The sequence below is a fragment of the Elephas maximus genome, chromosome 21, assembly GCF_024166365.1.
Source record: "Elephas maximus indicus isolate mEleMax1 chromosome 21, mEleMax1 primary haplotype, whole genome shotgun sequence".
In the NCBI taxonomy this organism is placed as follows: domain Eukaryota; kingdom Metazoa; phylum Chordata; class Mammalia; order Proboscidea; family Elephantidae; genus Elephas; species Elephas maximus.
The window spans coordinates 13,264,133-13,291,679 of NC_064839.1; the positions used below are offsets into that span (position 1 = coordinate 13,264,133).

General features: G+C 45.6%; 1 protein-coding gene across 1 annotated transcript in view; it reads left to right on the forward strand.

Moving 5' to 3' along the window:
• The window catches only part of LOC126065074 (uncharacterized), a 93,625-nt gene that overhangs the window by 12,255 nt on the left and 53,823 nt on the right, over window positions 1-27,547 (forward strand). Inside the window, exon 3 of the mRNA XM_049864740.1 lies at window positions 11,625-11,749. Within this exon, the coding sequence (XP_049720697.1) occupies window positions 11,625-11,749 (125 nt within the window). The remainder of the gene's footprint in view (window positions 1-11,624; window positions 11,750-27,547) is intronic.

The following is a 27,547-nucleotide window of genomic DNA, read 5'->3' on the forward strand; positions in this document are numbered from 1 at the left end:
CTCTCCACACTCTGAGGTGTTCTCAGCACCATCTCATCCTCAACATGCTTTGTCTCATGGTTTCAAGAGGGCCCCATGTGGTAAGCGGAAGTGCTTGCTTCTTTGTCAGCATCCAGCAGGGAAGAGGGAAAAAAGGAAAAGTTTTCACTGAACCATGTGATCTAAGTCCTTCCCTAGTCACATCTGTGGAGCAGTGAATGCTAAATCACCAGGAATGGCGGAGCCCCGATGGGCTTACTGAGCATCTAGGATAAAATGAATATTGAGAATTCAACCTCAAACAGAGGAGCGCTGGTGGCACAGTGGTTAAAGCGCTCTGCTGTGAACCAAAAGGTCGGTGCTTCAAGCCCACCAGCAGTGCCGTGGGAGAAACGTGTGGAGTCTGCTGCTGTAAGGACTGACACTGTGGAAATGCTACGGGGCAGTTCTACCCTGTTTTAACAGAATTACAGGGTTGCCATGAGTCGGGATCGACTCAGTGGCAATGGGTTTTTTTGGTTTTTAACCTCAAACAACCACCACACTTGCTGCCCAGCTTGCGGTTTGTTTGTTTTATGATTTAGTTTTTAATTTGCACAGAGTAAAACTCCCTCTTTTTATTATACAGTTCTATGAGTTTTGACAAATGCGTAAAGTCATGTAACCATCACAAAAATCAGATTTCAGAACAGTTCCATCACCCTCCCCCTGCCCAAAAAAATAACAACAAAAAACTCATTGTTCTGCCCTTTGTAGCCAAACTATTTCCCTGCCCTTAAACCCAGAAACCCTGGTCGTGTAACGGTTAAAAGCTACCACTGCTAACCAGAAAAGTTGGCCGTTTGAATCCACCAGGCACTCCTTGGAAACTATGGGGGCAGTTCTACTCTGTCCTATAGGGTCTCTATGAGCTGGAATTGGGTTTGGTTTTTGGTTTTTAACCCCGCCCCCCCCCACACCCCTCCAGGAACTGCTGAGAAGTGATCTGTTCTTCATCCCTGTAGCTGTACCTTTCCCAGGGCTCAATAGGAATGGAATTATACACTAGGCAACCTTTTGAGACTGACTTATTCCACTCAGTATAATGCATCTGAGATTTATCCATGTTGTTGAGATATCAGGGGTTTGTTTCTTCTTACTGCTTAGTGGTATTCCATTGTACGTATGTACTACTGTTTATCCGCCCATCAGTCGAAGAACATTTGGGCTGTTTCCAGTGTTTGGTAATTATGAATAAACCTGCAATAAACATGTGGATGCAGATTTTTGTGTAGGCATAAGTTTTCATTTCTGTCGGGTCTCACCGCTGGGTCATGCGGTAAGAGTATGCGTAACTTTATAAGAAGCTACCAAACTGTTTTTCAAAGAGATTGCACCATTTTGTAGCCCCACCAGCAAGGAATGAGAGTTCTTCTTGCTCCTGAAGAGGTTTTAATGGGCATGAACGTGGTTTGTAAAGAGCGAAGGGTCCGCAGATGGTGCTGAGGTGGGAGAACCCAGAGAAGGAGGTCTCTCTGAACTCCAACTCTGTGGGCTTCCGGCCGACCCTTCTGTGTACAGACATTGCTGGGCAGTTTGCTTCTCCAAAGGGGAGACAGGCAAGCATCAGTCTACCTATCTTACAAATGATAGCACCGCCTGCCTCTCTTGGTAAGCCAGTCTGGCTTTGTAGAGGATCAAGAGTTAGATTCCCTATCCATGTGTTTTATTTCTGAATTCCCAAACTAAAATGAAGTGTGGTGAATTGGAGCATTGTTATGCTATATAAAACCCGTTGCTGTCAGCTCAATTCGGACTTATAGCGACCCTACAGGACAGAGTAGAACTGCCCTATAGGATTTCCAAGGAGCGGCTGGTAGATTCCAACTGCCAACCTTTTGGTTAGCAGCTGTAGCTCTTAACCACTATACCACCAGGGCTCCAAAAGGTCAGCAGTTCAAATCCACCAGCAACTCCTTGGAAGCCTTATAGGGGCAGTTCTCTTCTGTCCTAAGAGTCACTATGAGTTGAAATCAACTCAACGGCAATGCGTTTTGGGTTTTTTTATGCTATCACTGGGGTTTATATAGCAAGAACTAGTTAAAAGAACACATTCAAATGTACAATCAGAATATCAGAACTGACAGTGACTTTAGCAACTCTCATTTTGGAAATGACAGCCACTCACAATGCCCCTCCCCGCCAAAGCCAGTTGCAGCCAACTCCGGCTCATGGTGACTCCCTGTGTGCCAGCGTAAAACTGTGTTTCATGGAGTTTTCAATGGCTGACTTTTCAAAATTAGATCAACAGGCCTTTCTTCTGAGGTGCCTCTGGATAGACTTGAACCTCCAGCCTTTCGGTTAGCTACTGAGTGCATTAAGTCTTTGCACTGCCCAGGGACTCCCTCGCATGCCCAGTGTTCTTTCAGCAATACTGGATTACCCCAAGTGTGTGACCTCGACGTTCCTGTACCATCTGGTAGGCCAGGACAGGCTTAGGGATCCATGGTAGCTGTGATCTCAGGAAGAGAAGAGGCTGGACGGTGGGTGAATCATGGTGTGTGAGCCTTCTCTCTGACTTACACTCCCCAAGCCTTCCCCTCTTTCATTGTAGTACCCATTTCTGAGGGACCTTCACATTTCAAACGTCCTGAGAATACGTTTAATTAGAACTTGGCCATACAGCCTTTTAAAACAAAACAGAAGGGACCAGCTAATTATATCGCTCAGCATTCTGTGGCAAACATATATTTTTTAATAAAACACTTCCCTAACCAGAGTAATCCCTGGAGATGCAAATCCTCATTTATAAGAAGTTTCCCAAAGGGAGTTAAATATCAGAAGATGCCTTACAAAGAAATGAGACAAAGAGACCGGGGCAGTCTTTTCAAAGAGCTTTTAAAAGACATACTCATTCCGAGGTTGAAATACAGATATTTTAAAGATGCACTTTTTTATTTCAAATGTATCGTTCTTTCCTGGGTTTTTGATAATGTGTTTCCCGTTTTCCCACTTTTTATTTTTGCCACAAATACCCATTGTTCTAACTCTAGTATTTTTCATAAGCACACAATTTAAATAAACTAGTGATTTTCAAAATGCACTTCATCTCCTGCTAGTTCTCCCCGCCTCGTATCACTCTGTGAATAAGCGCCTTCTTCAGCCATGTTCAGAGTCTGCACAGAGCGAGTGTAGCACAGTGTAGTGCTGACCAAGGGGCCGTGCCCCCCAGTCTCTGCAGCCCAGGAAGTGGAGGGGGAGAATTTAGGCCCTTCTACAGCGTGTCTTCAGGAGCAGTGCTGGTTCAGTGGTAGAGTTCTTACCTTCCACATGGGAGACTCAGGTTCAGGTCCCCGCCGATGCACCTCACGCACAGCCACTACCTTGGCTACATCTGTCAATGGAAGCTTACGTGTTGCTCTGATGCTGAACAGGTTTCAGCAGAGCTTCCAAACCAAGAAAGACTAGGAAGAAAGTCCTGACAATCTACTTCTGAAAATCAGCCTAGAGAAACCCTATGGGTCACAACAATCCTGGCCACGACTGATCATAGGGATGGCACAGAACCAGGCAGTGTTTCTTTCTGTTGTGCGTGGGGTTGCCATGAGTCTGCTTCTGACTTGATGGCAGGTAACAACAACAACAACAAAGACAATCAGCCTGTCTTCAGGAGGGGTGATTTGATAGGATGCTTGCATTCCTGAAGCTGGCATGGTAACAGTGATAGCTAATATTTGCAGTGCCAAGCAACATCTAAGATGTTTAGGTAACCTTATCTCATGTAATCTTTACAACGAGCATAGAAGGTAGATGTCCTCACGCCATTTTCTAGGACTTGGAGAGGTGAAGGAATGCATGGAGGTGCCATGGCTATTAGAGGAGTAGAACTTGAATTTGAACTCAGGTCTGTCTTCCCCAGAACTCAGCTCCCACTCACTCCTGCTCCCGACATCATGTGGTCAAGGACAGGATGCTTCCTAGGATGTGCACTGGGCGACAGAGGCACTGCATTTTCCACTGAGTTCTGTGTCACACACTCACAGTAGGATCATTCAAGGAGGAGTTCCTCAAGAGGCTACTGACAAAGGTGAAGAAATACAGGACAGAGAATTAACAACTGTTACTGCCCCCAGGCTGGAAGGGCATGGGGAAGAATTTAGTCACTGGAAGCCAGAAGGAGGGAGTTGTGGAGTACGGTCACCCAAAGAGGAGGAACCACCTTCAGGTGAGAGTCGCAGCGGGACGCAGGAGACCCATAGGGAGGTGACCAGGGGACAGCACGATCAGACGTCTCACTCTTCCTTCCTCCACTGCTCTGCCAGGACTCCCCATCAGCCAAGCCCAACCAGAAGCCAAGGGCAGAGGCAGCACAGTGAAGTGGCCACCCAGGCACAGAGCGAAGGGCACAGCACAGGGGAGCTGTAGGGCGAGCAGAGGAAAACTAGCTCAAGTTCAAAGCTCTTTCCCAGAGCCTCCAGCCTGGGACAGCTCTGTGCTGGGGATGGAGAAAAGCAAGGGGCACACTGTGTGAGGATGGAGAAAAGCAAGGGGCACACTGTGTGAGGATGGAGAAGAGCAAGGGGCACACGGTGTGAGGATGGAGAAGAGCAAGGGGCACACGGTGTGAGGATGGAGAAGAGCAAGGGGCACACGGTGTGAGGATGGAGAAGAGCAAGGGGCACACTGTGTGAGGATGGAGAAGAGCAAGGGGCACACTGTGTGAGGATGGAGAAGAGCAAGGGGCACACTGTGTGAGGATGGAGAAGAGCAAGGGGCACACTGTGTGAGGATGGAGAAGAGCAAGGGGCACACTGTGTGAGGATGGAGAAGAGCAAGGGGCACACTGTGTGAGGATGGAGAAGAGCAAGGGGCACACTGTGTGAGGATGGAGAAGAGCAAGGGGCACACTGTGTGAGGATGGAGAAGAGCAAGGGGCACACTGTGTGAGGATGGAGAAGAGCAAGGGGCACACTGTGTGAGGATGGAGAAGAGCAAGGGGCACACTGTGTGAGGATGGAGAAGAGCAAGGGGCACACTGTGTGAGGATGGAGAAGAGCAGGGGGCACACTGTGTGAGGATGGAGAAGAGCAGGGGGCACACTGTGTGAGGATGGAGAAGAGCAAGGGGCACACTGTGTGAGGATGGAGAAGAGCAAGGGGCACACTGTGTGAGGATGGAGAAGAGCAAGGGGCACACTGTGTGAGGATGGAGAAGAGCAAGGGGCACACTGTGTGAGGATGGAGAAGAGCAAGGGGTACACTGTGTGAGGATGGAGAAGAGCAGGGGGCACACTGTGTGAGGATGGAGAAGAGCAAGGGGCACACTGTGTGGGGATGGAGAAGAGCAAGGGGTACACTGTGTGGGGATGGAGAAGAGCAAGGGGTACACTGTGTGGGGATGGAGAAGAGCAGGGGGCACACTGTGTGGGGATGGAGAAGAGCAAGGGGCACACTGTGTGGGGATGGAGAAGAGCAAGGGGCACACTGTGTGGGGATGGAGAAGAGCAAGGGGTACACTGTGTGGGGATGGAGAAGAGCAGGGGGCACACTGTGTGGGGATGGAGAAGAGCAAGGGGCACACTGTGTGAGGATGGAGAAGAGCAAGGGGCACACTGTGTGGGGATGGAGAAGAGCAAGGGGCACACTGTGTGAGGATGGAGAAGAGCAAGGGGCACACTGTGGTCCCTGCCCTCAGGGATCTTAGAAGTCACGGAGGTTTGGCGTTGTTAGCTGCTGAGTCAGTGCCCAACTCATGGCGACCCCATGCGCAATGGAACAGATGCTGCCTGGTCCTGTACCATCCCCCGTGTTCAGCTACAGACGGAAGAGTTGGGATCCATGTGGTTTTCACCGGCTGATTTTCAGGAGTGGATTGCCAGGCCTTTTTGCCTAGCCCGTCTTAGTCTGGAAGCTCCACTGAAACATGTTCAGCACCACAGCAACATTCAAACCTCCACCCATAGGCAGATGGTGGCTGTGGATGAAGAGCCTTGGCCGGGAATTGAACCTGGGGGTTCAATGGGGGTTATTTGGCTAAGGGACTAAATGACCTGCCAGGCACATCCTCTAGATGATACACACAGTTTCAGAAAGAAAGCTCGACTGTGTGCCCCGAAGAGGGTTGGATTGACAAGGCTGTACACCTACAGCCATTTGCAACACTCAGACAAGCTCCCAAGAGTGGCCCTTTTTATTTGAGATAGGATATGTATAAACTTCTTTTAACAAATGCTTATGAAATAAAATTCAATTGAAAAAATAGAAACAAGAATAGAGAAGTTATTCACCACCCCCATTCTCCAAAGACAACAACTGTTAATGGTTTGGTAAAATTCCTTCCAGTTGCTTTTCTTTGAGCTTCTTCTATATAGTAATCGTTATATTGTATATACCATTTTGCATTTTGAGTATTTAATTGAGCGTTGTGGTAGCATTTTGCCATGATATAATAAATCTATGGTAAACATAGTTTTGATGACTACGTAATATTCCATTGTATGAATGTAATATAGTTTATATTATCATTCTTCTACTTAGATGTTTAAGTTATTTTCTGTTTGTCTTTAATGTTATATAATGATATCATTAATAACTTTATGTATAAACAGTTTTTCCGTGTTCCAGATTGTTTCCTTAGGATAACTTTCCAGAAATAAAATCATTGGGTCAAATGTATAAGCACTTGTTTAACTAAGTAGTGTCTGTAAAGTACCTAGCACAGTGCTGGCCACTGACAAGACACGACTGAACTGTAACTACTGTTGTTTAGTGGATGGCATTCACGTTAAGGTTCTCGCCCAATTAATAACTCCACCAAGTGTTTTCCTCTAGAAGAGCACCATCCAGCATAAATATAATGCAAGCCATGTATAGAATTCTACCTTTTTATTGCAGCCACATTAAATAAAGCAAAAGAAATAGGTGAAATTAATTTTAATCGTGCAATTTATTTAACCAGTTATGTTCAAGATGTTATCATCTCAACATGTCATCAGTATAAAAGTTACTAATGAGAAGTGTTGCATCCTTTTTTAAATTTTACCCAGAACTTTATTATACCAAAAAATCTTATCACACATTTAACAACATAAGGCAGTGCATTAAAATGTAACAATGGTGAAGGGTAAGACTGTACACAATACTGGGGAAGCCAGCACAACCTGTACAAGGCAGGGCCATGGTAGCTCCATAGACAGACACATCCAGACTCCTGAAGGACTGAATTGCTGGGCTGAGAGCTGTGGGGACCATGGTCTCAGGGCACATCTAGCTCAATTGGCATAACATAGTCTATAAAGAATACGTTCCATATTCTGCTTTGGTGAGTAGCATCTGGGGTCGTAAAAGCCTGTGAGTGGCCATCTAGGATACTCCACTGGTCTCTGCCCTTTGGGAGCAAGGAAGAAGGAAGAAAACTAAAGATACAAGGGAAAGATTAGTCCAAAGGACTAAGGGACCACATCTACCACGGCCTCCACCAGACTGAGTCCAATAAAACTAGCTGGTGCCCGGCTACCACCACTGACTGCTCTGACAGGGATCACAATAGAGGGTCCCAGACTGGTGGAATCGAACCGCCAACCTTTTGGCTAGCAGCCGGAACTCTTAACCACTGCACCACCAAGGCTCCTTAGTCCCTCCTAAGACCCCTTTACTGACTTTCTGAACTGACAGTGGACCAGGTGGCCATATGTAACATTACCTCCATACTTGGGCATTCCTACCTGTTGTCTTCATTCCTACCTTGATGACAGCAAATCACAGATATGGCCTCCACCCCAGTTTCTTTTCAGCATCCATCCTTTCAGAAATATTTACGTGGAGATACCAGGGACCATGCCTGACTCTAGGGATACAGGTGAACAAATAGAACTTTTCTTGCGTATATTACAGACCTCGTCAGTGTTCTTATGATCTTAGAGTCTAGCAGAAGTGTAGACAGGCTTTACTCAAGTCACACAAGTATGTGATTTCAAACTGTGATGAGCCCTATAAAACAAACAAACATAGATTTAAAAAAATGCCAACCCGTGAGTCGCAGCTCAAGCAGCTTGTTTCTGCGGGTGTTTGAGAGAGGTGTGCCAGTCCCTGGCTAGGCTGTCTTGGTGAACATTGATGCAGCAGACTAGAGTGGAATAAAAAGATCTCAAGGTCCCTTTTGGTCCCAAGAGTCCATAAGCTGCATGTGGAAGGTTTCCAGGACAGACAGAAGCATATACCCGTGTATAAGTGACCCAGCTCATCTGTTTGTTGGAACACCAACAGTAACAGTGAAACAAAAGTCAGCTCATTCATTCATTCATGGGTTTGTTCATGCATTTATTCATGCATCAACTCTTGAAGGAGTTCCCTGGGGTGCTGGGTACACTCTGGATGTTCAAAAAAGCAAGACCAGCATTCTCTTTGGTCACAGCATACGGCCAACTGGGCATACTTTCCCAGAGAAGATAGCAATTTAAAGAAGAAGAGGAAAAATCAATGCTAATAGAACTCTTTTTCTAGTTCCTAAAATGACATTGTCCACAGTGGCCGATGCTGTGAGCCCACAACTGCACTGGGAAGCAGGGCCCCTGATGGACACAATCTCATGGGCGCCTCAAATCTAGCCAGATCAATAAATGAGAGGCAAGATGAAGGGTGTGGGTAGAGGGAGGCTGGGTTCAAGGGGCAAACTGTACTGTTCCTCTTCTACTCCTTGAAGCAGGACCAAGACCCTCCCTCCAGCCTGAAATCCCTGGGGACAGGGTAATTTCGGCTGCTCTTGATGTAACCTATACATCACTGTCTTCCCCACCAGCTCTCAAATTAAACTCTGATGTATAAAGTTAAACAAAAATGAGATAAAAATTGGCAGGGGTTGAAGAGGGTCAGAGTAGTCAAAACACAAGGTAGACTATTTCTCCTTTTGATTTATGTTATTCTCTAAACTTAGAAAACAAATAAAATTATAAATCTTTCTGAGACTTTTTCATTGAGAATGAGGCATTACTAATTTATTTTCAATAGACTCCTAGGTTTTCCAACTGGGAGGGGCAGAGTAGCTGTTGTTTCTAGTGAAGATGCGACCATTAGACGTAAAAAGTAGGTCGTAATCATTTGGAAATGTCTTGCAAAATAAGTATTTTAGGTAGCAGGACTAACGGGTCCAACTAGCATAGGTTAGGTTACAGACTCCAGGAGCTGCTACGCCTCGTTTTCTTATTTAATCCTCATAAACCCCTAAAGGGTGAAAAACTCAGGATTAGCCTTCCCCATTTGACAGTCGAGAAAACTAAGGCTTAAGAAAACTTCATGTCTTCAGTAAATATTAGCATGCCTGGTAGGTGCTGGAGACACAGGAGTGAATTAGACAGAAGCCCTCTCTCACAGACCTCGCCTTCCAGTGAGAGAGAAAACAATCAATTAAAATGGCTTAAACTCTAGTACAATCACGAGTAGAATGAATTGCCATGAATAAAATGAAGTAGGATAAGAGAATAGAGAAATAGGCGTATGGGAAGCCAATGGGGTGCAGAGGCTTTAAGGAAGGGACCACACAACTGGAGTTATATGTTTAAAAGATCACCAGGTTGCTGCGTAGAGAAATCAGGACAGGTTGAGAGCAGGGAGATGAGTCAGTAGGCTGTGACAGTCGTCCAGGCAAGCCACTGTTTTCACTAGAGCAGCAGTGGTGGTGGGTGAAGAGTCAGGATCTACTTTGGAGGTTGTTGTTGTTAGCTGCTGTTGAATCGGCCCCCAACTCGTGGCAATCCTACGCACAGTGGGACTAAACATTGCCCGGTCCTTCACCATCCCCATGATCAGTTGCAGATCAGAATGTCATGATCCATAGGATTTTCATAGGTTGATTTTCAGAAGTAGATCCCCAGACCTTTCTTCCTAGTCTCTCTTAGAATCGGAATCCCAACAATATGAAAGCCTTCAGTGACAGAAGGGTGGTAGATGCAAGTGAGGTGCTTTGGCCGGAACTTGAACCCAGATCTCCCACCTGGAAGGTGAGAATTCTACCACTGAACCACCACTGCCCTCGCTTTCAGGGTAACATGTCCAAAAAGGATCTCTGAGTTCTACCCTGGTGCTCTTTCCACAGCACACTTCCTGCAGCCATACCCTGATATGAATGCACCTGAATCCTGTGCAAAACCTCTTCTCAGGACCAATAAAAAAGAAGGATGATGCTGGGAGATGAGACAGCACCAGCAGGAAGCAGGCTTCCATAGAGGAGGGCGCTAGGCCCTGGAGTGCGTGTGCATGCGTGCGTGTGTGTGTGCGCATGCAGACACGTGCTTGTGTGTAGGGTGGTGAGCCGTGATAGGCATCATCATGTTTGGTCTTAGTTTTTTCAGCCAATTGCCTCTGTCCGCTTACCTCCATTCTTTCCTTAAGCTCTTCCAGCCCGGCTTTGGGCTCTGTCACTCTACTGCAGCTGTTCCCCTCAGGGCCACTGCTGGCTTTTGCAGCGCCCTATCGGAGACTGCCAGAGCTGTCCCAGGACAGATGGGACAGGTGTAGGAGGTACCTGAAGTGACAATGCATCAGTGGGTGCAGGTGCCTATCTGCTCTGGGCAGAGGCCTGGATGATGTTTATGCAGACATAAAGGCCTACCTTCCATCTGGTTTCTGATTCAACCACAGCTGCTGCAGGTCTCTCCTCCTTCAAGGGACCTTCTGGATATAGGTGTGATGGGGTTCTGGGTGAAGCTTGTCTCTAAGGCCAACAGTCTCCTGTATCTCCAGGGTGCACGAGGTTTGCTGGGGTCAGCCCAACACTGGCCAACCTTGGTCCAACATCACCAACTTCTCATGGAACATCTTTGAAGCTCCTTCTCTGTGCTGGGCTCTTGGGAGAGGATGGAGACTCAGGCAGTGGGAGAGTTGGTCTACAAAAGTCATTCTCTTCTTGGGGACACAGCTAGACTACATCTCTCATTCTCACCTGCAATTCCATGTGGCCACTTAACTAAGTTTATCAAATGAAATATGAGCAGAAGCAATGTGTTCTTCCTCCAGGTCTAGCCCATAAAAAGGTTTTGGGAACACTCCTCCTTGCTCTCTGGCCTTCCACCAGCTGGAGGCAGATGATGGTGAGGAACTAGTGGAAGGTGGAGCCACAAAATAGAGGAAGCCTGAGTCGCCGAATGTCCACGTGGACATACACACCCACCAAAGACTACCATGTGAGCAAGAAATAAATATCTACTGTGTTGAGCCATTGCATGTTGGGACTATTTGCTATAGTAGCTTAGCTTATCCTAATACAATCCCTGCTTTAAGGGAGTTTACACATACAATGAGGAAACAAGGCTGAGTCACACAATTCTGGAACTACTATAGGTGGCCTGGAAGAGGATGTGGGGTATAGGATTTGGGTCTTCAGTTCTGAATACATGGGCTGTAGGTTCCTGGGTACCTGATTTTCCCATCTCAGTCCTTTCCTGGAAAAATGGGGGAAGGGAGGCACTTCTGGCAGGGGAAGCATCACAGGGAAGGACTCACAGGTGGGCTTGAAGCAGACAAAAATGAGACCGAGTATGTAGAGTCAGTCTCCTTGGAAGGGGAAAAAGAAAATGATCTCTAAATGCATAATAGTTTTAGCTGATACAAGGCTGAGATCAGGGCTAGAGTTCCACATCTTCTCTTTCCGTCTTGTCTTCTTGCTTGACACAGCTCTGAAGCTGCCAGAAGAGGGGAGCCCTGGGCCAGAGTGTGTGGGAATCTGCCAGCCTGGCTCTTCTCTCTCAGTGCCCCCTTCTACAGGCTAGAAGCCCCACCTGTTAGCTGTGATTTAAACGGTAAGTTATCTCACACTTGAATGCTTGATTAAAACAACAACCTTGTCCATCTTTCTCCAGAGGTCTTCAGGGGCAGGAATTTGATCACGTTTCTGGGCTGAAGAGTCTGACCGAGGCTGATGTGGTCATTGTAGTCACAGTTCCCATCTAGACAGGTTCAGCTTGTATCTGTCTGCTCCCAGCAGGCTCTTGGACACTGAATCCTGGGGGGTAAAGCTCCCTTTTGCCACCCAGGGAGTGGCCAAAGCTCAGAGGCCTTCAAAGCCATCTCCCCCTTGTTGGGAAAGGCAAACACTTACACTACTGGTTCTCTCATAGCTGGGGATTACATCCACTGGCCACGTACACACCCTAACTGCTCCATGATGTATGGTACTGCTCTGGCATGATGGACAAGGAGTCTAAAGACTTGGGTTATTGTTCCAGTTAGCAATTTTTACTACTTCGGTGCTCTTGGTCCTCTTACATCCCCTCCCTGTTCCCTATTATTTCACAACAATTATATCACAACTTCCTGTTAAAAAAATTCATTCTTGATTATATAAAATACTGTCCACTGTTGAGCCAAATAGTGTACTAGGACTGTTTGATTGTTTTCATTCTGTTTTTGTTTTCTTTCCTAAAATCAATAACCAACTCATTTCCATTTGCTTAGTTTTCTTTGTGCATATGATTAAGTTTTCCCATGCCTGCCTACAGCCTCTCAATACAATTTTCCACAAAGTCGAACATAGCAAATAGTCCCCTGGTCGCAGCTCCTTCTCATTCTTGGGGGCGTTCCCTCCATGGTTCTCTGGTGTTCCAGTCTGGTTTCTTGCTTGGGTGACTACACAGCTATCATTTAGGAATTTTCTTCCCCTCTTCCCACCATTGGATCCCCTGCTTCCTGGAGCTAAATTAATGTTTCATGGTTTAATCCCTCCTTTTCTTTTTTGTTGGTGTACAACCTCCAGGAGCTTTCAGATAATGTAGTTATGATGTCTGGGTTAAGCTGACAGAAAAGAGAAGTTTCTGCCCCTTTCTCCTGCGAATCAACAACCCCCAAACAAACAAGCGGACAACAAATGAAACAAGAAGAGTGCCAAACAGAAACGCGAGCTCATTTTTTACAACATGAGTAGACAACCATAACCCGATACTACAAAGGATGGTAAGCAGACAGAAGAGAGCTCACGGAGCTTGTTCAGCTATGTGTCTGCAGCAGGTCAAAGGTTAATCTGCCAGGCAGAACCCCAGAGTAGCTCAGGAATCTGAGATACCACACAGGGCCAGGGCGAGGCATAACTCTAGTTGGAAGCCTCCACAGGCCTCCAGGCCCCACCCCTACCCAAGCCTGTGACCTTCACCCCCATCCCTTTGGAAGATGGAAAGATGGCCCACCACAGAGTTGCCCAGCTGAGGGCTGGGGTGAGATTCAAACCAAAACCAGAGGGGCTGAGGGGAAGACTGCTGTTAAACACAGGACCCCAACACCTACTTCTGCCTGGCTCTTGAAGCAGAGGCAGGTGCTGTTGTCAAAAGGCCAAATTTTCTTTATGCTGTGAAAGTTCTGTGAATTTGACTACATCTACAGAATACTTCCATTGCTCCCCAAACCCCCTCGTTATTCCTTTGTAGTCAAATCCCCCCTCCGCTCCTACCCCCTGGCAACTACTGCTCTGCTCTCCTTCACTATAGTTTTGTCTTTTCAAGAATGTCAAATAAATGGAGCCACAAAATATGTAACCTTTTGAGACAGACTTCTTTCACTCAGCAAAATGTCTTTGAGATTCATCCAAGTTGTTGCATGTGTCAATAATTTGTTTCTTTTTATTGCTGAGTAGTTAGCAGCCCTGCTGGTGCCGTCCTTAACAACTACAGTGAGCTATGGCTGCTAACCAGAAAGGTCAGCAGGTCGAATCCACCACCCACTCCTTGGAAACCCTATGGGACAGTTCTACCTTGTCCTATAGGGTCACTATGAGTATTCCATTGCATGTTTTTCTCACGGTTTATTTATCCATTCATCTGTTGATAGACATTTGGACTGTTTCCAGCTTTGGTTGATTATGAATATTGCGCCTATAAACAATTGTTTATTGTATATAGGTTTTTATGTGAACATAATTTCACACAAGTTTACATAAGTTTTAAGGTAAACTCTCAGGAGTGGTATGGCTGTGTCATACGGTAAGTGTATGTTTAACTTCATAAGAAACTGTCAAAATATTTTCCAGAGTGCTTGTACCATTTTTCATTTCCACCAGCAACATATCAGAGTTTCTCTTGCTAGGCATCTTTGTCAGCACTTGGTATTATCATATTTTTTAATTTTAGCCATTTTAACAAGTGTATTAAAGAAAAAAAAACAAAAACAAATCTGTTGCCATTGAGTCGATTATAACTTACATCAACCCTGTAGGACAGAGTAGAAGTGCCCCATAGGGTTCCCAAGGTTGTAATCTTTGTGGAAGCAAACTGCCACATCTTTCTCCCATGGAGAGGCTGGTGAGTTTGAACTGCTGACCTTTTGGTTAGCAGCTGAGTGCTTAACCAAGGCTCCTCAACCAAGCTGAGTGCCACCAAGGCTCCTCAACAGGTGTGTAGTGGTATCTCAAAGTGGTTTTAATTTGTATTTCTCTAATGGCTAATTATAGTGAACATTTTTCATGTGCTTATGTGCCATCCCTATATCTTCTTGGTGAAGTTTCTGTTGAAATTTTTTGCCTATTTTTTAACTGAGTTTTTTTTTTTTTTTCTTGTTATTGAATTTTGAGAGTCCTTTTTTTTACATATATATATTTTTTATATATTATGGATACGAGTCCTTTGTTGAATAGATGATTTGAAAACATTTTCTTCCAATCCATAGTTTGTCTTTTTCATTCCCTAAGTCTTTCACAGAGCAAATGTTTTTAATTTGGATGATGGAGATCATATTTAAATGTATCCCATTAATATGTACTTGTTGAACATCTGTGGTGAAGGACTAATGGGACCTGGCTTTCAGCGAATCAGCTGATAAGGTCACTTTCCTTCCCCTAGGGCAGAAGATGGGGTGTTCAGTTTAAACCCAGATCCTGGAGAGGGGCCGGGGCTTCTCCAGTTTTTGGCATCCCCAACCCTCTGCAGTTCCAAACTTATCTGCTAGAGTTTTGCTGGAGAATTCCTGTGTTCCCACCGTTGCATAAGCTGTTCCTTCCCTTCTCCCCACTTAGGTAAACCTTGCCCATCATTCAAAACCCAACACAGGTAACCCAGCAGACCCAAAGTCTTCCCTGACCCTAAGCTTCTGTCTCTCAGTCTCTTGCCTTCTTTATGTCACCTTTGCTGCCCACCTGGTGGGGTTTTGAGAATGATGTGATAGGAAGCACAGAGCCCAGGGGAGAGTAGGTTTTCCATGCAAGATGGTGTAAACACAGGCAAGCTCCCAATCCCTGAAAGTGGCTCATTTCAAGGATCCATCCCTCCACACCTGCTTCAGAAGCCAGGGCTTAATAAAGGGCTCTGCACCATGCCCTTAATGAGAACAAACTGGTCAATGTGTAGCCACCCTCAGGCAACACGTTGACACTGAATCAGGAAGCTTCTGGAGAGAGCATCTTCATCCAAAGGAGAGCCACAAAGGGTGGATGGAATTTGAGGCACCTTGGCAGATTTCTGAGTAGGGGCCTTCCTCCACAAAAGGGGAGGGCAGACCTGAGTGTTCTAGGCTGCTTTTTCTAGAATGAGGACAAACAAAAACAACAAGCTCGCTTCTGGAGTCCTGTTCAGTAGGCTCTGTTCCCAAATGTTGGTTCCTAATAGGACCAGCTGCCTCTACGGTTTCTTCTAGGCAAGTGATTCGCGTCTTTGCTCAGAAATGATAAGCAAGACAAATGTTTACTTAGACATATAACAGAGGGGCAATTGAAAAACAGGAGACTGGCAACTGGAAATATTTTGCTGTGATTTGGCCCATGGCGATCAGTCTGAATTAATCCTGTGGTGCCAAGAAGCCAGGCCTTCCTCGGCCCGGAGGCAGAGAGGTGGGCAAGGGAGCTGGCCTTCCTGGAAAACACGTGGGCGTGGCAAAGGGGAGCATGGAAAGGGAGACCTCAAAGTTTGTTCAGAGAGTTTCCAGTGACTCTAACCTCCCCTGAGGTGACTTTCCCCTGGCCATCTGCCTTATTTGACAGCTGAATAAGTTCTCTAGCCTGGAGGAGACTCGGTGTGAAGGATGGGAAAAAAGGGGAGCATTCTGCTTACAAGTGGCTGCTTCTGCTAAAATTCCCTGGCAGTTTTTTTACACATTCAAAAAATTAAACATTCAAAGGACTGTAGTGTGTGTGTGTACACACAGGTGAAATGCTTTAAAGAATCAAAGCAACTTCACAATAATGAATATTGGTCTTTGGGACACCGGTATGTGTATTGGCTCCTCCCAGAAAGATACACGTACTTTGAATGTGGAACCTAAAAAGGGAAATGTTGTGCAGGATTCTCAGTCTAATTATGTTTACATAATTTAAGATCTTGGGTCCTATTTTATGCATATACAGTAGGTACTACTGCTGCAGTCCTCAAATACATTATTTAATAGATCTATCATAAATATTTCTATAAGAAGGAAGAGAATTAAGATATATAATTCAAATCTTTTACCAAGATGGGAGAAATAGTGCCTTTTGTGAAAATCCTCTCACCAGACCACCCTTTGCAAAGAATCAGGAAGAAAAAACAAAGGGTAAAGTCTCTGAACCCAGCTCCCTTCTTGCTCCAGCAGCATCTCTCATGTTGGGGACGATGGATCTGGGAGTGTAAATCAAGTCACGAGGACTTGGGTGTGCGCATGCCAGCAGCCAACACTCTGCCGGGCCAGGGGCTGTTTCAACAACAAATAGGATTTGAGTCTAGTTTTAGAGGACGGAAAAACTCGACTCACTCTTCACAGGTGAGTTTTTCTAAACAGGTTATAGTTGTTATTAGCTGCCCTCAAGTTGAGTCCAGCTCATGGTGACCCCATGTACAAAAGAACAAAATGCTGTCTAGTCCTGCATCATCTTCATGATTGCCAGCATGTTCGAGTCTCTTGTTGGGGCTATTTTGTCAATCCATCCCTGCAGGTCTCCCTCACCCTCCCTGCCCTGTACTTCACCAAACATGATGCCCTCCTCTAATGAGGATTCCGAAGCAAGTGGGCCAGACGATGCTCTGTTGTGAGCCATAGAGTTTTCACTGGCTGATTTTCAGAAGCAGATCATCAGCCCTTTCTTCCTAGTCTGTCTTAGTCTAGAAGATTCTCTGAAACCTGTCCACCGTGGGTGACCCCGTTTGTGCTTGAAATACAAGAGGCATAGCTTGCAGCATCACATCGGCAGCCAAGCGCAACAAACCGAGAGGCAGGTGGTGGAGACACGTTCTTGTCAGCAAGGAAACAGGAGATGCACCCCTCACCTTGTCTGCGAGCACTTCTGGGGGTGCCTCTCTGTTCTGGGCTCAAGCGGAGGGTTGGGGGCAGTGAAGTGGGACCAGTGGGTGTCATTCCTATTAGAGTGGACAGTTGTTGGTTTTGATGGCACAGCCTCATTTTCCTCTTTCTTTTTTTTTTTTTTGGCGGCACCTTGATTTTCCTTCTCCCATATTCCCAGTCCTTGATTTGGGTCAGAAATTCAGGCCGGTTTCAGAAGAGGGCGTGGAATCAGGGATATCGTTGCTGATGTCAGATGGATCCCGGCTGAAAGCAGAGAATACCGGAAGGATGTTTACCTGTGTTTTATTGACTACACAAAGGCATTCGACTGTGTGGATCATAACAAATTATGGATAATATTGCAAAGAAAGGGAATTCCAGAAGACTTAATTGTGCTCATGAGGAACCTTTACATAGATCAAGAGGCAGTTGTTCAGAAAGAACAAGGGGCTACTGATTGGCTTAAAGTCAAGAAAGATGTGCGTCAGGATTGTATTCTTTCACCATACCTATTCATTCTGTATGCTGAACAAATAATATGAGAAGCTGGACTACACGAAGAAGAACAGGGCATCAGGATTGGAGGAAGACTCATTAACAACCTACATTATGCAGATGACACAATCTTGCTTGCTGAAATTGAAGAGGACTTGAAGCACTTACTAATGAAGATCAAAGACCATAGCCTTCAGTATAGATTACACCTCAACATAAAGAAAGCAAAAATCCTCACAACTGGACCAATGAGCAACATCATGATAAACAGAGAAAAGATTGAAGTTGTCAAGGATTTCATTTTACTTGGATCCACAATCAACAGCCATGGAAGCAGTGGTCAAGAAATCAAAAGATGCATTGCATTGGGTAAATCTGCTGCAAAGGACCTCTTTATAGTGTTGAAGAGCAAAGATGTCACCTTGAAGACTAAGGTGCGCTTGACCCAAGCCATGGTATTTTCAATCACATCATAAGCATGTGAAGGCTGGACAATGAATAAGGAAGATCGAAGAAGAATTGATGCCTTTGAATTGTGGTGTTGGTGAAGAATATTGAAGATACCACGGACTGCCAAAAGAACAAACAAATCTGTCTTAGAAGAAGTACAACCAGAATGCTCTTTAGAAGCAAGGATGGTGAGACTGTGCCTTCCATACTTCGGACGTGTTGTCAAGAGAGATCAGTCCCTGGAGAAGGACATCATGCTTGGCAGAGTACAGGGTTAGGGGAAAAGAGAAAGACCCTCAATGAGGTGGATTGACACAGTGGCTGCAACAAGGAGCTCAAGCATAACAACGATTGTGAGGATGGCTCAGGACTATGCAGTGTTTCGTTCTGTTGTGCATAGGGTCGCTATGAGTCGGAACCAACTCGACGGCACCTAACAACAACAACAATGATTTGGGTGGGACTTAGAAGCCTGCTGTCCCCAGTTCAAGGGAGAAGATGTGGTCCAGCCTGAATCAGTTAGCAACTCCACTCCCAACCCCGAGGCTGGCACCAGGATGGTTCCATGGCCAAGACTGGACCTCAGAGAGTTAGGTGCAGGGCTTGTGCAGAACCTCCAGAGATAGAAGCAGCTTCACCGCCAAGCTTGCCAAGAAGAGGGTATGAGCCTGGGCCACAGACAGACATCAGTTTATCCCATGTCCAGCCATGCTGTGAACGAGTTTCGATAACACAGTTTAAGCCTCTGGATCCATTGGTATCTAAGCTAGGCTTACCCTTAGGCCTCTCCATTAACCCTTGTGCCTAGTCCAGTTTGATGGTTTTCTTTGCTTGTTTGTCTATTATGCCACTTGCAGTATAGAGAGTCTGTCTCATTTACCCATGTTGGCCCAAGACAGAGCAGGAAGAAATACATGGAGAGGATGGCAGCATTTAGGTTCACCTTTCTGACTGTGAGGCTTCAGGGGAGTCACAGGCTCTCAGTGCAAAAGCATCTCCCTAGCTTCCCTAGTGTGCCCAGCCCAGGCTTCCAGAGATGGGAAGGAACCATGTGAGTTCCTGAGGGCAGCCACAGTGGACAGCTCTCCTCACCACCAGGGGCTTCTCTTACATCCACCATTTGAGTCCATGGACTGACGCCCGTTCTTCAGAGCTCAGCCCTTGGGAGCCACACTCCAAGCCTTGCTCTGTCTGCAAGGAGGCCACATGAACTATTCCTCCAGGTAAATACCCCCAGGCCCTTCTGCTCTGCCTGCCATGTCCCCAGACCCAGGCCTGACCACTCTGCTATATATTTTTTTCAATAAACTTTATTTTAAGAGACATTTTAGGTTTTTACAAAATCACACAGACATTACAGTTTCCATATGGCCCTCTCCTTCCTGCAGACAGTTCCCCCACTCTTAACATCTTGCGTTAGTGTAGCATATTTGTTACAATTGGTGAACCAATACTGATTCACTATTATTAACTGAAGTCCATAGTTTATATTAGTGTTGCCTTGTTGGGCTGTACAGTTCTATGGATTTTGACAAGTGAAAGTGAACAAGGCTTGAAGCACTTACTGATGAAGATCAAAGACCACAGCCTTCAGTATGGATTACTCCTCAACATAAAGAAAACAAAAATCCTCACAAGTGGACCAACAAGCCATATCATGATAAATGGAGAAAAGATTGAAGTTGTCAAAGATTTCTTTTTACTTGGATCCATGATCAACACTCATGGAAGCAGCAGTCAAAAAATCAGATGATGCATTGCATTGGGCAAATCTGCTGCAAAGATCGCTCTTTAAAGTGTTAAAAATAAAGACGTCACTTAAAGGACTAAGGTGCACCTGACCCAAGCCCTGGTGTTTTCAATTGCCTCATATTCGTGTGAAAAGCTGGACAATGAATGAGGAAGGCTGAAGAAGAATTGATGCCTTTGAATTGTGGTGTTGGTGAAGAATATTGAATATACCATGGACTGCCAAAAGAGTGAACAAATCTGTCTTGGAAGAAGTACAACCAGAATGCTCCTTAGAAGTGAGGATGGTGAGACTTCTTCTCACTTACTTTGGATATGTTATCTGGGGGATCAGTCCCTAGAGAAGGACATCATGCTTGGTAAAGTAGACAGTCAGAGAAAAAGAGTAAGACCCTCAATGAGATGGATTGACACAGTGGCAGCAACAATGGGCTCAAGCATAACCACAATTGTGAGGATGCCACAAAACCAGTCAGTGTTTCGTTCTGTCGTGCATGGGGTCACTATGAGTGGGAATCGACTTGACAGCACCTCACAACAACATAATGTCATGTAACTACCATTATAGGATCATACACAATAGTTTTACTGCCTTAAATGATGCCCTGCACTTCACCTAGTCATCCTTTTCCCCTCCCTAGAGGGGGATTTTTTTTTTTTTTTTCTTTTTACTGCCTCTATAGTTTTGTCTTTTCCAGAATATCATATAGTTGGAATCATACAGTATGTAGTTTTTCATACTGGCTTCTTTCATTTAGCAATATGAATTCAAGTTTCCTCCATGTCTTTCCATAGCTTTTTGATAACTTTTGATAGCTCATTTGTTTTTAACACTGAATTGTGCGGAGGCACCACAGTTTATCTCCCATGCTTGGCAATGATGAAGAAAGCTGCTCTAAACTTTCCTGTGTAGGTTTTTATGTGGACAAAAGTTTTCAACTCATTTGAGTAAATACTTAGGAACATGAGTCCTGGATCACACGGTAAGCCTATGATTAGCTTTGTAAGAAACTACCAGACTGTCTTCCAAAGGTGCTGTGCCATCTTGCACTCCCACCAGCAGTTAATGGGTGTTCCTGTTGCTCCACATCCTCACCAGCATTTGGTGTTGTCAGTGTTTTAGATTTTTGCCATTCTAAGAGGTGTGTAGTGGTATCTCATTGTTGTTTTAATTTTCAATCCTCTATTGACTTTTTTTTTGTTGTTGACATAGCGGGACTCTGGTAGCATCGTGGTTAAGAGCTTGGCTACTAACCAAAAGGTTGGCAGCTCAAACCCACCAGCCACTCCTTACAAACCCTATGAGGCAGTTCTACTCTGTCCTATAGGGCCTCTATGAGTTGGAATCAACATGATGGCAACAGGTTAGTTTTTTTTTTTTAATTGACATAGGATGTTGAACATTTTTGATATGCTTATGTGCCATCTCTGCTACAAATATTTATTTATTTGTTATTATTATTATTTACATGTTTGCCGTTGTTCTTATATAGCACTTAGTGCCTTTCGGACTGGGTGGTACTTATGGCACCCAGGTGGCATTTATGTATATTCCTGGTTCTCTGACACCTCTCACCCCTTCTATTGCTCCATGAGGACAGGCCTCTGTCTCCTGCACGGCACCATGTTCTGAGCATCTACTGTATATGTGGTGGTTCACAGTGATAAAGAAACATAATTGTCCTTATACGCAGTTTTCTCTTCCACCGTTTCTACAAAGTCTTGCTGTTACTGCCCTCAAATATGTGGCCACAACTCACATCTTCCAAGAAGTTATTCCCAAATGGCCTCAGAAAATGGGGTGGGGGTGGGGGGCGGGGGGAAGGGGGCAGCTAAGGGCTAGCTCAGGACAGGCACAGCAGTGAAAACACAAGGCCAATGACTTGAGCAGAGGATGGCCTGCCTCGGGTAGGAGAAGTGTTGGGGTGGGTCTCAGAATTGCTAAGCTCTGCCTCCTCGGAGGCAGGGACAGGGAAGGCACCAACCTCAGCCCCTCTTGCTACTGAGGAGCTTACTCTTGGCTCCAGGATTCTGGCTGCTATTGCAGCGTTAGGTGCAGAGGCTTGCTGTGGGATGGGCGGGGGTTATTGTGGGATGGGTGGGGCTTGCTCTGGGGTGGGTGGGGGCTTTCTCTGGGAGGGGCAGGGCTTGCTCTGGAATGAGAGGGACTTTGTGAGCTGTCCCATCAACCTGATGACTATAGGCTTGGCAGAAGAGACACTGACGAGTTTTCATTTGTGCCACATGAATGTCGAATGGACACAACATTATCAGAGATACCCAGGAGGCCTGTGCAATTCCAAAGTGCCTGTGCTACAGATCTGCACTGAACGTGTAGCCTGATGTAACAGTGTAACTGGTGCGAACAGTCATGTGCATGTGTGTATCTCATTAAATATTCGGGCTAACCACATGTCACAGGTCCCTGACAGTGGCGTTTCATGCTGTCTCCTGGTCGCAACCCATGGCTGAGTTAGAGCAGCTGGGGGCTGAGTCAGAGAACACCTGCAGACCTTCAGCAGTGATCGTTCCAGCTGTCTTGGTTGTTTCATCAGAGAAGCAAACCAAGTCTCTCCCCCTTCCCACTGTGGCCCTATGTATTCCATAATGATTGGTTCAGTTTTAGATCAGACAATGAGCAGTTCCTGTGGGTCCTTCTACTGCCCCAGGCTGGGGATTCACTTGTCAGCCACTACATACCTGACCATTTTTTAAAACAATATTTGTTTGTTTTCTAAGTATATAAAGTAATACACATTTATCATAGAAAATTTAAAACATAAAGAAAAGTATTTTTCAAATAACATTATCTGTAATCCTTGCACACAGAGAAAATATATTGGTACATTTGCATCCAGTTTGTATTAACAAATATTTTGTAACAAAACTGCGACCTTATTAATTTTCATTTATCTTGCTTAGCAATATATCAAGAATATTTTTGCATGATTGCTCTCCTTTGACAGCATGCTTTTTATTGGCTGTGTAATTTTCCACCATTTGGATATACGACTATGTACTCAACCAGTTCTCCACCACTGGACATTTATGATGTTCAACTATTTTGCAATGAAAAGTAGATACAAGTGAATACTCTTATATATAAATTTTTGTGTGTCTCTCTGATTAATTTCTTATAAAAGCTTCAAGGCCTTTGCTGGACCAATTGGGAATGAGCCTCTGACCTCTCTGGCTGCTCAACAGGGAGGATGCTGGCCTAGACCAGCTGGAGACTACCTTTCCTAACTTCTGGGGCATAAAGCTAACGGGAAAACGAAGAGGGATAAAGAGATGGAATCCTGATGATGTCATTCAAGCACCTGGACCCAGCTCTACCTGGCCAGGCCAGCCCTTTTGTCTACCGACACATTTTATTTAATCTAATTTAGTGGATACCTTTCTCTTCCCGCCAAAACTCATGGCAAATGCAGGGGGTGAAGTGAACACTCTGAGGACCAGAGTGTTGCTGTCCACACACCCAGAGACTGACCCGCTTCTACAACGTCAGGTGGCCATCAGGTCTCTGACTGGAATCCCCCTGTGGTGCCTTCAGGCTCACTACCGCTGAAGTCAGCCCATTTCCTTGCTGAAAGATCTGAGTGTCAGAAAGTTCTCTCTCATATTTGCTATAATGTCTGTTCTCGTACTTTATATTCCTGGACGAATGTTAGAGAAAGCCAGCATTCATACCGTGGGTAACAAACCTGTAGCCATCGAGTAAATTCCTACTCTTGGCGACCCTATAGGATAGAGTGGAACTGCTCCATAGGGTTTCCAAGGAGTGGCTGGTGGATTTGAACCACTGACCTTTTGGTTACCAGCTGAGTTCTTAACCACTTTGCACCAGGGCTCCATTGAAGGTAGTCAGTGCTAATAATTCCCTCCACACTCTCAGGGAAGGATGGAGCTAGCCCATGACTTGAGTGTGCAGTGCTGCCCCTTCAATAAACCACGAGAACCTATGAATAAAGCATTGAGTTAATGCTTGAAGCAGCTTCAGTTCCCAGACCTCTAGACCTCAGTTTCCCCTCAGGAAGAGTAGGCTGTGAAAGAGGGCTCGTTTAGCATGAAGCTGTCTTCTCAACAATTCTGCAAATGTCTGTGGCATTTTTAAAGCAGTTTCTATCATAATAAAACTATTTTAACTTATAACTCCAGGAAGAGATAGGCACGGAAGTCTTTATAAAGTGCAGAAATCCAGATGAGCATAATTTCAAAGTAATTTGAATCCTAATGAGTATTTTTAATGTAAACAGGCAGGAGGAAGGAACTTGCTGGAGGTCTGCTGTAGTGCACACCTTCAGATAAATGTCTTCTGATAGAAATCTTAAAGTGTGGGAGGAGTCCAAGGTGGCTCAGATGTCAGCAACATGATGGTAGGAAAAGGGTATTTGCTGTGGCTGGGGAGTGAAGGGTGTCAGCAGAAAAATAAAAATAGTCACGAAGTTATGTGGTCCAAGATCACTGTAGGTCTAGTCCCTACACGGAAACAGGACAAGATGTGGCCATTGGGAACTGGGCCTGGCTCTTATAAAGACATATAAAAAGCTGAGCTGGAAGGGTTCTCAGGGATAGGAAAGTGCAGGGACTCCCAAACATCTGTCACTTGATGGCCACTCTCCCTCTGACATATGCGCTCATGTTCGCCTAATGCGTTTGTACAGATCGTCTCATTCTTTGTACTCACGTGCATGTATTTGAAAAGGAACTTTTGTATCATTACCATAGATGTAAAACCACGACCACTGCCTTGAATAAAATGAAAACAAGACAACATTATTAAATGCTAGCTAGATACTTTTGCTTGCCTAGGGCTCCGAACCTTACTTAGATCTGCTTCTTTTTGTTGAAAAGGATTAGCAAAATGTGAGAAAGACGGTAAAGACACCAGAGCACCAGACTGAGGCTTTTACTTTGATGTAATTCGAGGGACAGAGAGACAAGTGAAGCATGGAGAAATTTCTCAACATGGTATTTACTGTTCTTTAATGGGTTACCCATGTGCCACCTAAAATCTTTTCAACTGAACTGTGCTATCACTAAGTATTCCACGTGGGTGAGTCCATTTCCTTCATTTAAGAGATGGAAAGACTGAGGACCAGAGAGAGGAAGGCATCTCCTGACACTCTAATTAGTCTCCCGACTCCTGGACCAATGCTTCTCCCTTGCTCACATCTTCCCTTCAGATATCCACCCCTTCAGCTCCCAAGTGAACCTGGTCAGCCCTAATTGTGGAATTGGTGCTCCTCTAGGCAGGCTCACCAAGTGAATCAGTACAGACATTGCACCTTCCTGGAAGAAGAGGCAGTTGGAGAGGGCCTTTCTGGATAGGATGTGCAGGCTGCAGAGCTGCAGTGAGCAGGCACCAGGCTGCCTGGGGAACCCATGGCCAAGCTCAAAGATAAGATACAGTTGCAGAAATGCTTGGCTCAAATACAATGTTTCCTGGCTCAGAGTTTGGTTCTTAAAGCCGCAGCTGTTTCTACCAAAGCAAATGCTTGAAATTTCATAATTTTCAGAAATAATTGCCAACCCTCAAAAAAAAAAAAAAAAAAAAAAAAAAAGACGTGTTTATACCCCCAGACTTCTCTTTGTATTTATCCTCCTCACTGTTCACTTGGTGTCCTGATGCAGTTTTCTCGGCACTGTATTTGCACTCTGCCTCCTGAGGAATTGTATTTATGGAGAAGTATTTATTGACAGATGCAAACGGGCCCTGGCCTGATGTCTGGCAGGGCTCCTCCCCAAATAGAGCCATAATCTCACGTTGTTTATCAATTCTGCATGTTTGAAAACATCTCTATGCTTAAGCAGAGAGCAAGCTCTCCAGCTCCAGTGGTTGGCCCACGGAAAGCCGAAAAATGTCATTAGTTCCACTTTAGTTGTCTCACTCAGAGTCCCCCACAGGTGGTCCTGGAGCCTGAACCCCTGTTTCAAAGCCACCTCAGAAGCTAATTAAAAATGCAGCTCCCTGAGCCCCGCTCCAGAGTTACAGGGCCTGAAACTTGAGGTTCCTGTATTCCACACTTTAAACCAGGCCTGCAGGTGCTTTCTGTCCACCCTACGCTGATAAGAAGTTGATAGCCAAGGTACTTGATGGACAAATATCCGTTGGCCACCTGGATGTCCACTCACAGTGGATCTTCACTGAGTGGATCTTCACTGAGTACCTGGTAGGTACTGAGCCTCACGCAGGCTTCTGCTGTGAGGAAGGTAGGTCTCCACCTTTAAGGATGAATGGGAAGTCAAGACATGTACTTGAAGAAGTATATCAAATGGAAGATAATAAAATAATAATATTAATAATAATAAAAGTTGATGCTGCAAGATATCTGCCACTAACGTGGCAGGTCCTGTTGTATCCCTTTACCAACTCACTATTTATTAACTGTTTCCTTGTGCTGATTATTCAAAAATAATGATTTCTAACCATTCTTCTGTACCAGGAGCTGTACTGAGTTTTGGGCATACAGGGATGCATTGCCTGAGTCCTGCAGGAGCAGATACCCAATTAAGGAAGGAGGCTTAGGGAAGAGACAGGAATACATCTGAGCCTGGGACTTGAAACTTGGGAATGCAGAGAGTCCAGCTAGTGACCCTGGGGGCAGATGCCCTAAGCAGTGGTTCCATTGAGGCCTCTCCAGAGAAAGGCCTGTCTTATGTGGTGTATTCATTTCTCATGGCTGCTGTAACAAATTGCCACAAACTTGGTGAATTAAAACAGCAGACCTTTATTCTCTCAGAGTTCTGGAAGCCAGAAGTACGAAGTCAAGGTGTTGGCAGGGCCAGACTTCCTCCTGAGGCTCCAGGGGGAAGTCCGTTCCATGCGTCTTCCAGCTCATGGTGACTGTTGGCCCTCCTTGGCTTGTAGCTGCATCCTGCCAGTCTTCAAGGCCAGCATCTTCAAGGCTCCCTCTGTGCCATCTTCATGAAGCCCTTTCTCCTCTGTGTGTGTGTGTGTGTGTGTGTGTGTGTGTGTGTATAATCCCCCTCTTCCTCTTCTTTTCAGGTCAATTGCATTTAGGGCCCAGCAGGACAATCTCTCCATCTCAAGATCCTTAACTTCATCACATCCGTAAAGGCCCTTTTCCCTTGCAAAGTAACATTTACAGGCTCCAGGGATTGGGGCCTGATAAATTTGGGGGCATTTCTCTGCCCACCTCCCACAGGCATTCTTTGCCCATCAGGCAGGGACTGGGCATTGCGATTTTGCCTTAAGAATTCACTCCACAGATGTGCAGTCTCTCATCTCCTTTCCACTTGCCCAGGACACGTGTCTGCTTGGTCAGAATGAGCTCAGGGTCATGGATCAGGTTGCAGTTCTGTGACCTCACTGGGAGGGGGGCCCAGCCTAGCCCCTTCCTCCGTTCACTGGAGATTTCTGTGAGCTAATCATCACCTTGTCGTCCCTCAGTGTAAAAACCTAACCATTCACCAAATGCCTGCATGCTGTGAACAGAAGGAGGGTCACAAGTCAGATGTCTGCCTAGGGTCAGTGAGGAAACACAAAGGTGATTAAGGAGACAAAGCAAGGGCTGGGCAGGCCACATTCCCACTGGGGTTAACCCAGCAGAACTACAGCAGGACAGGCAGGCTGTCCTGGAGCACAGCCCCTCTCCTCTGAGTGATGTGGGACAGGCCTCCTCTGCAGGACCTCCCCCATCCAGTGGTTC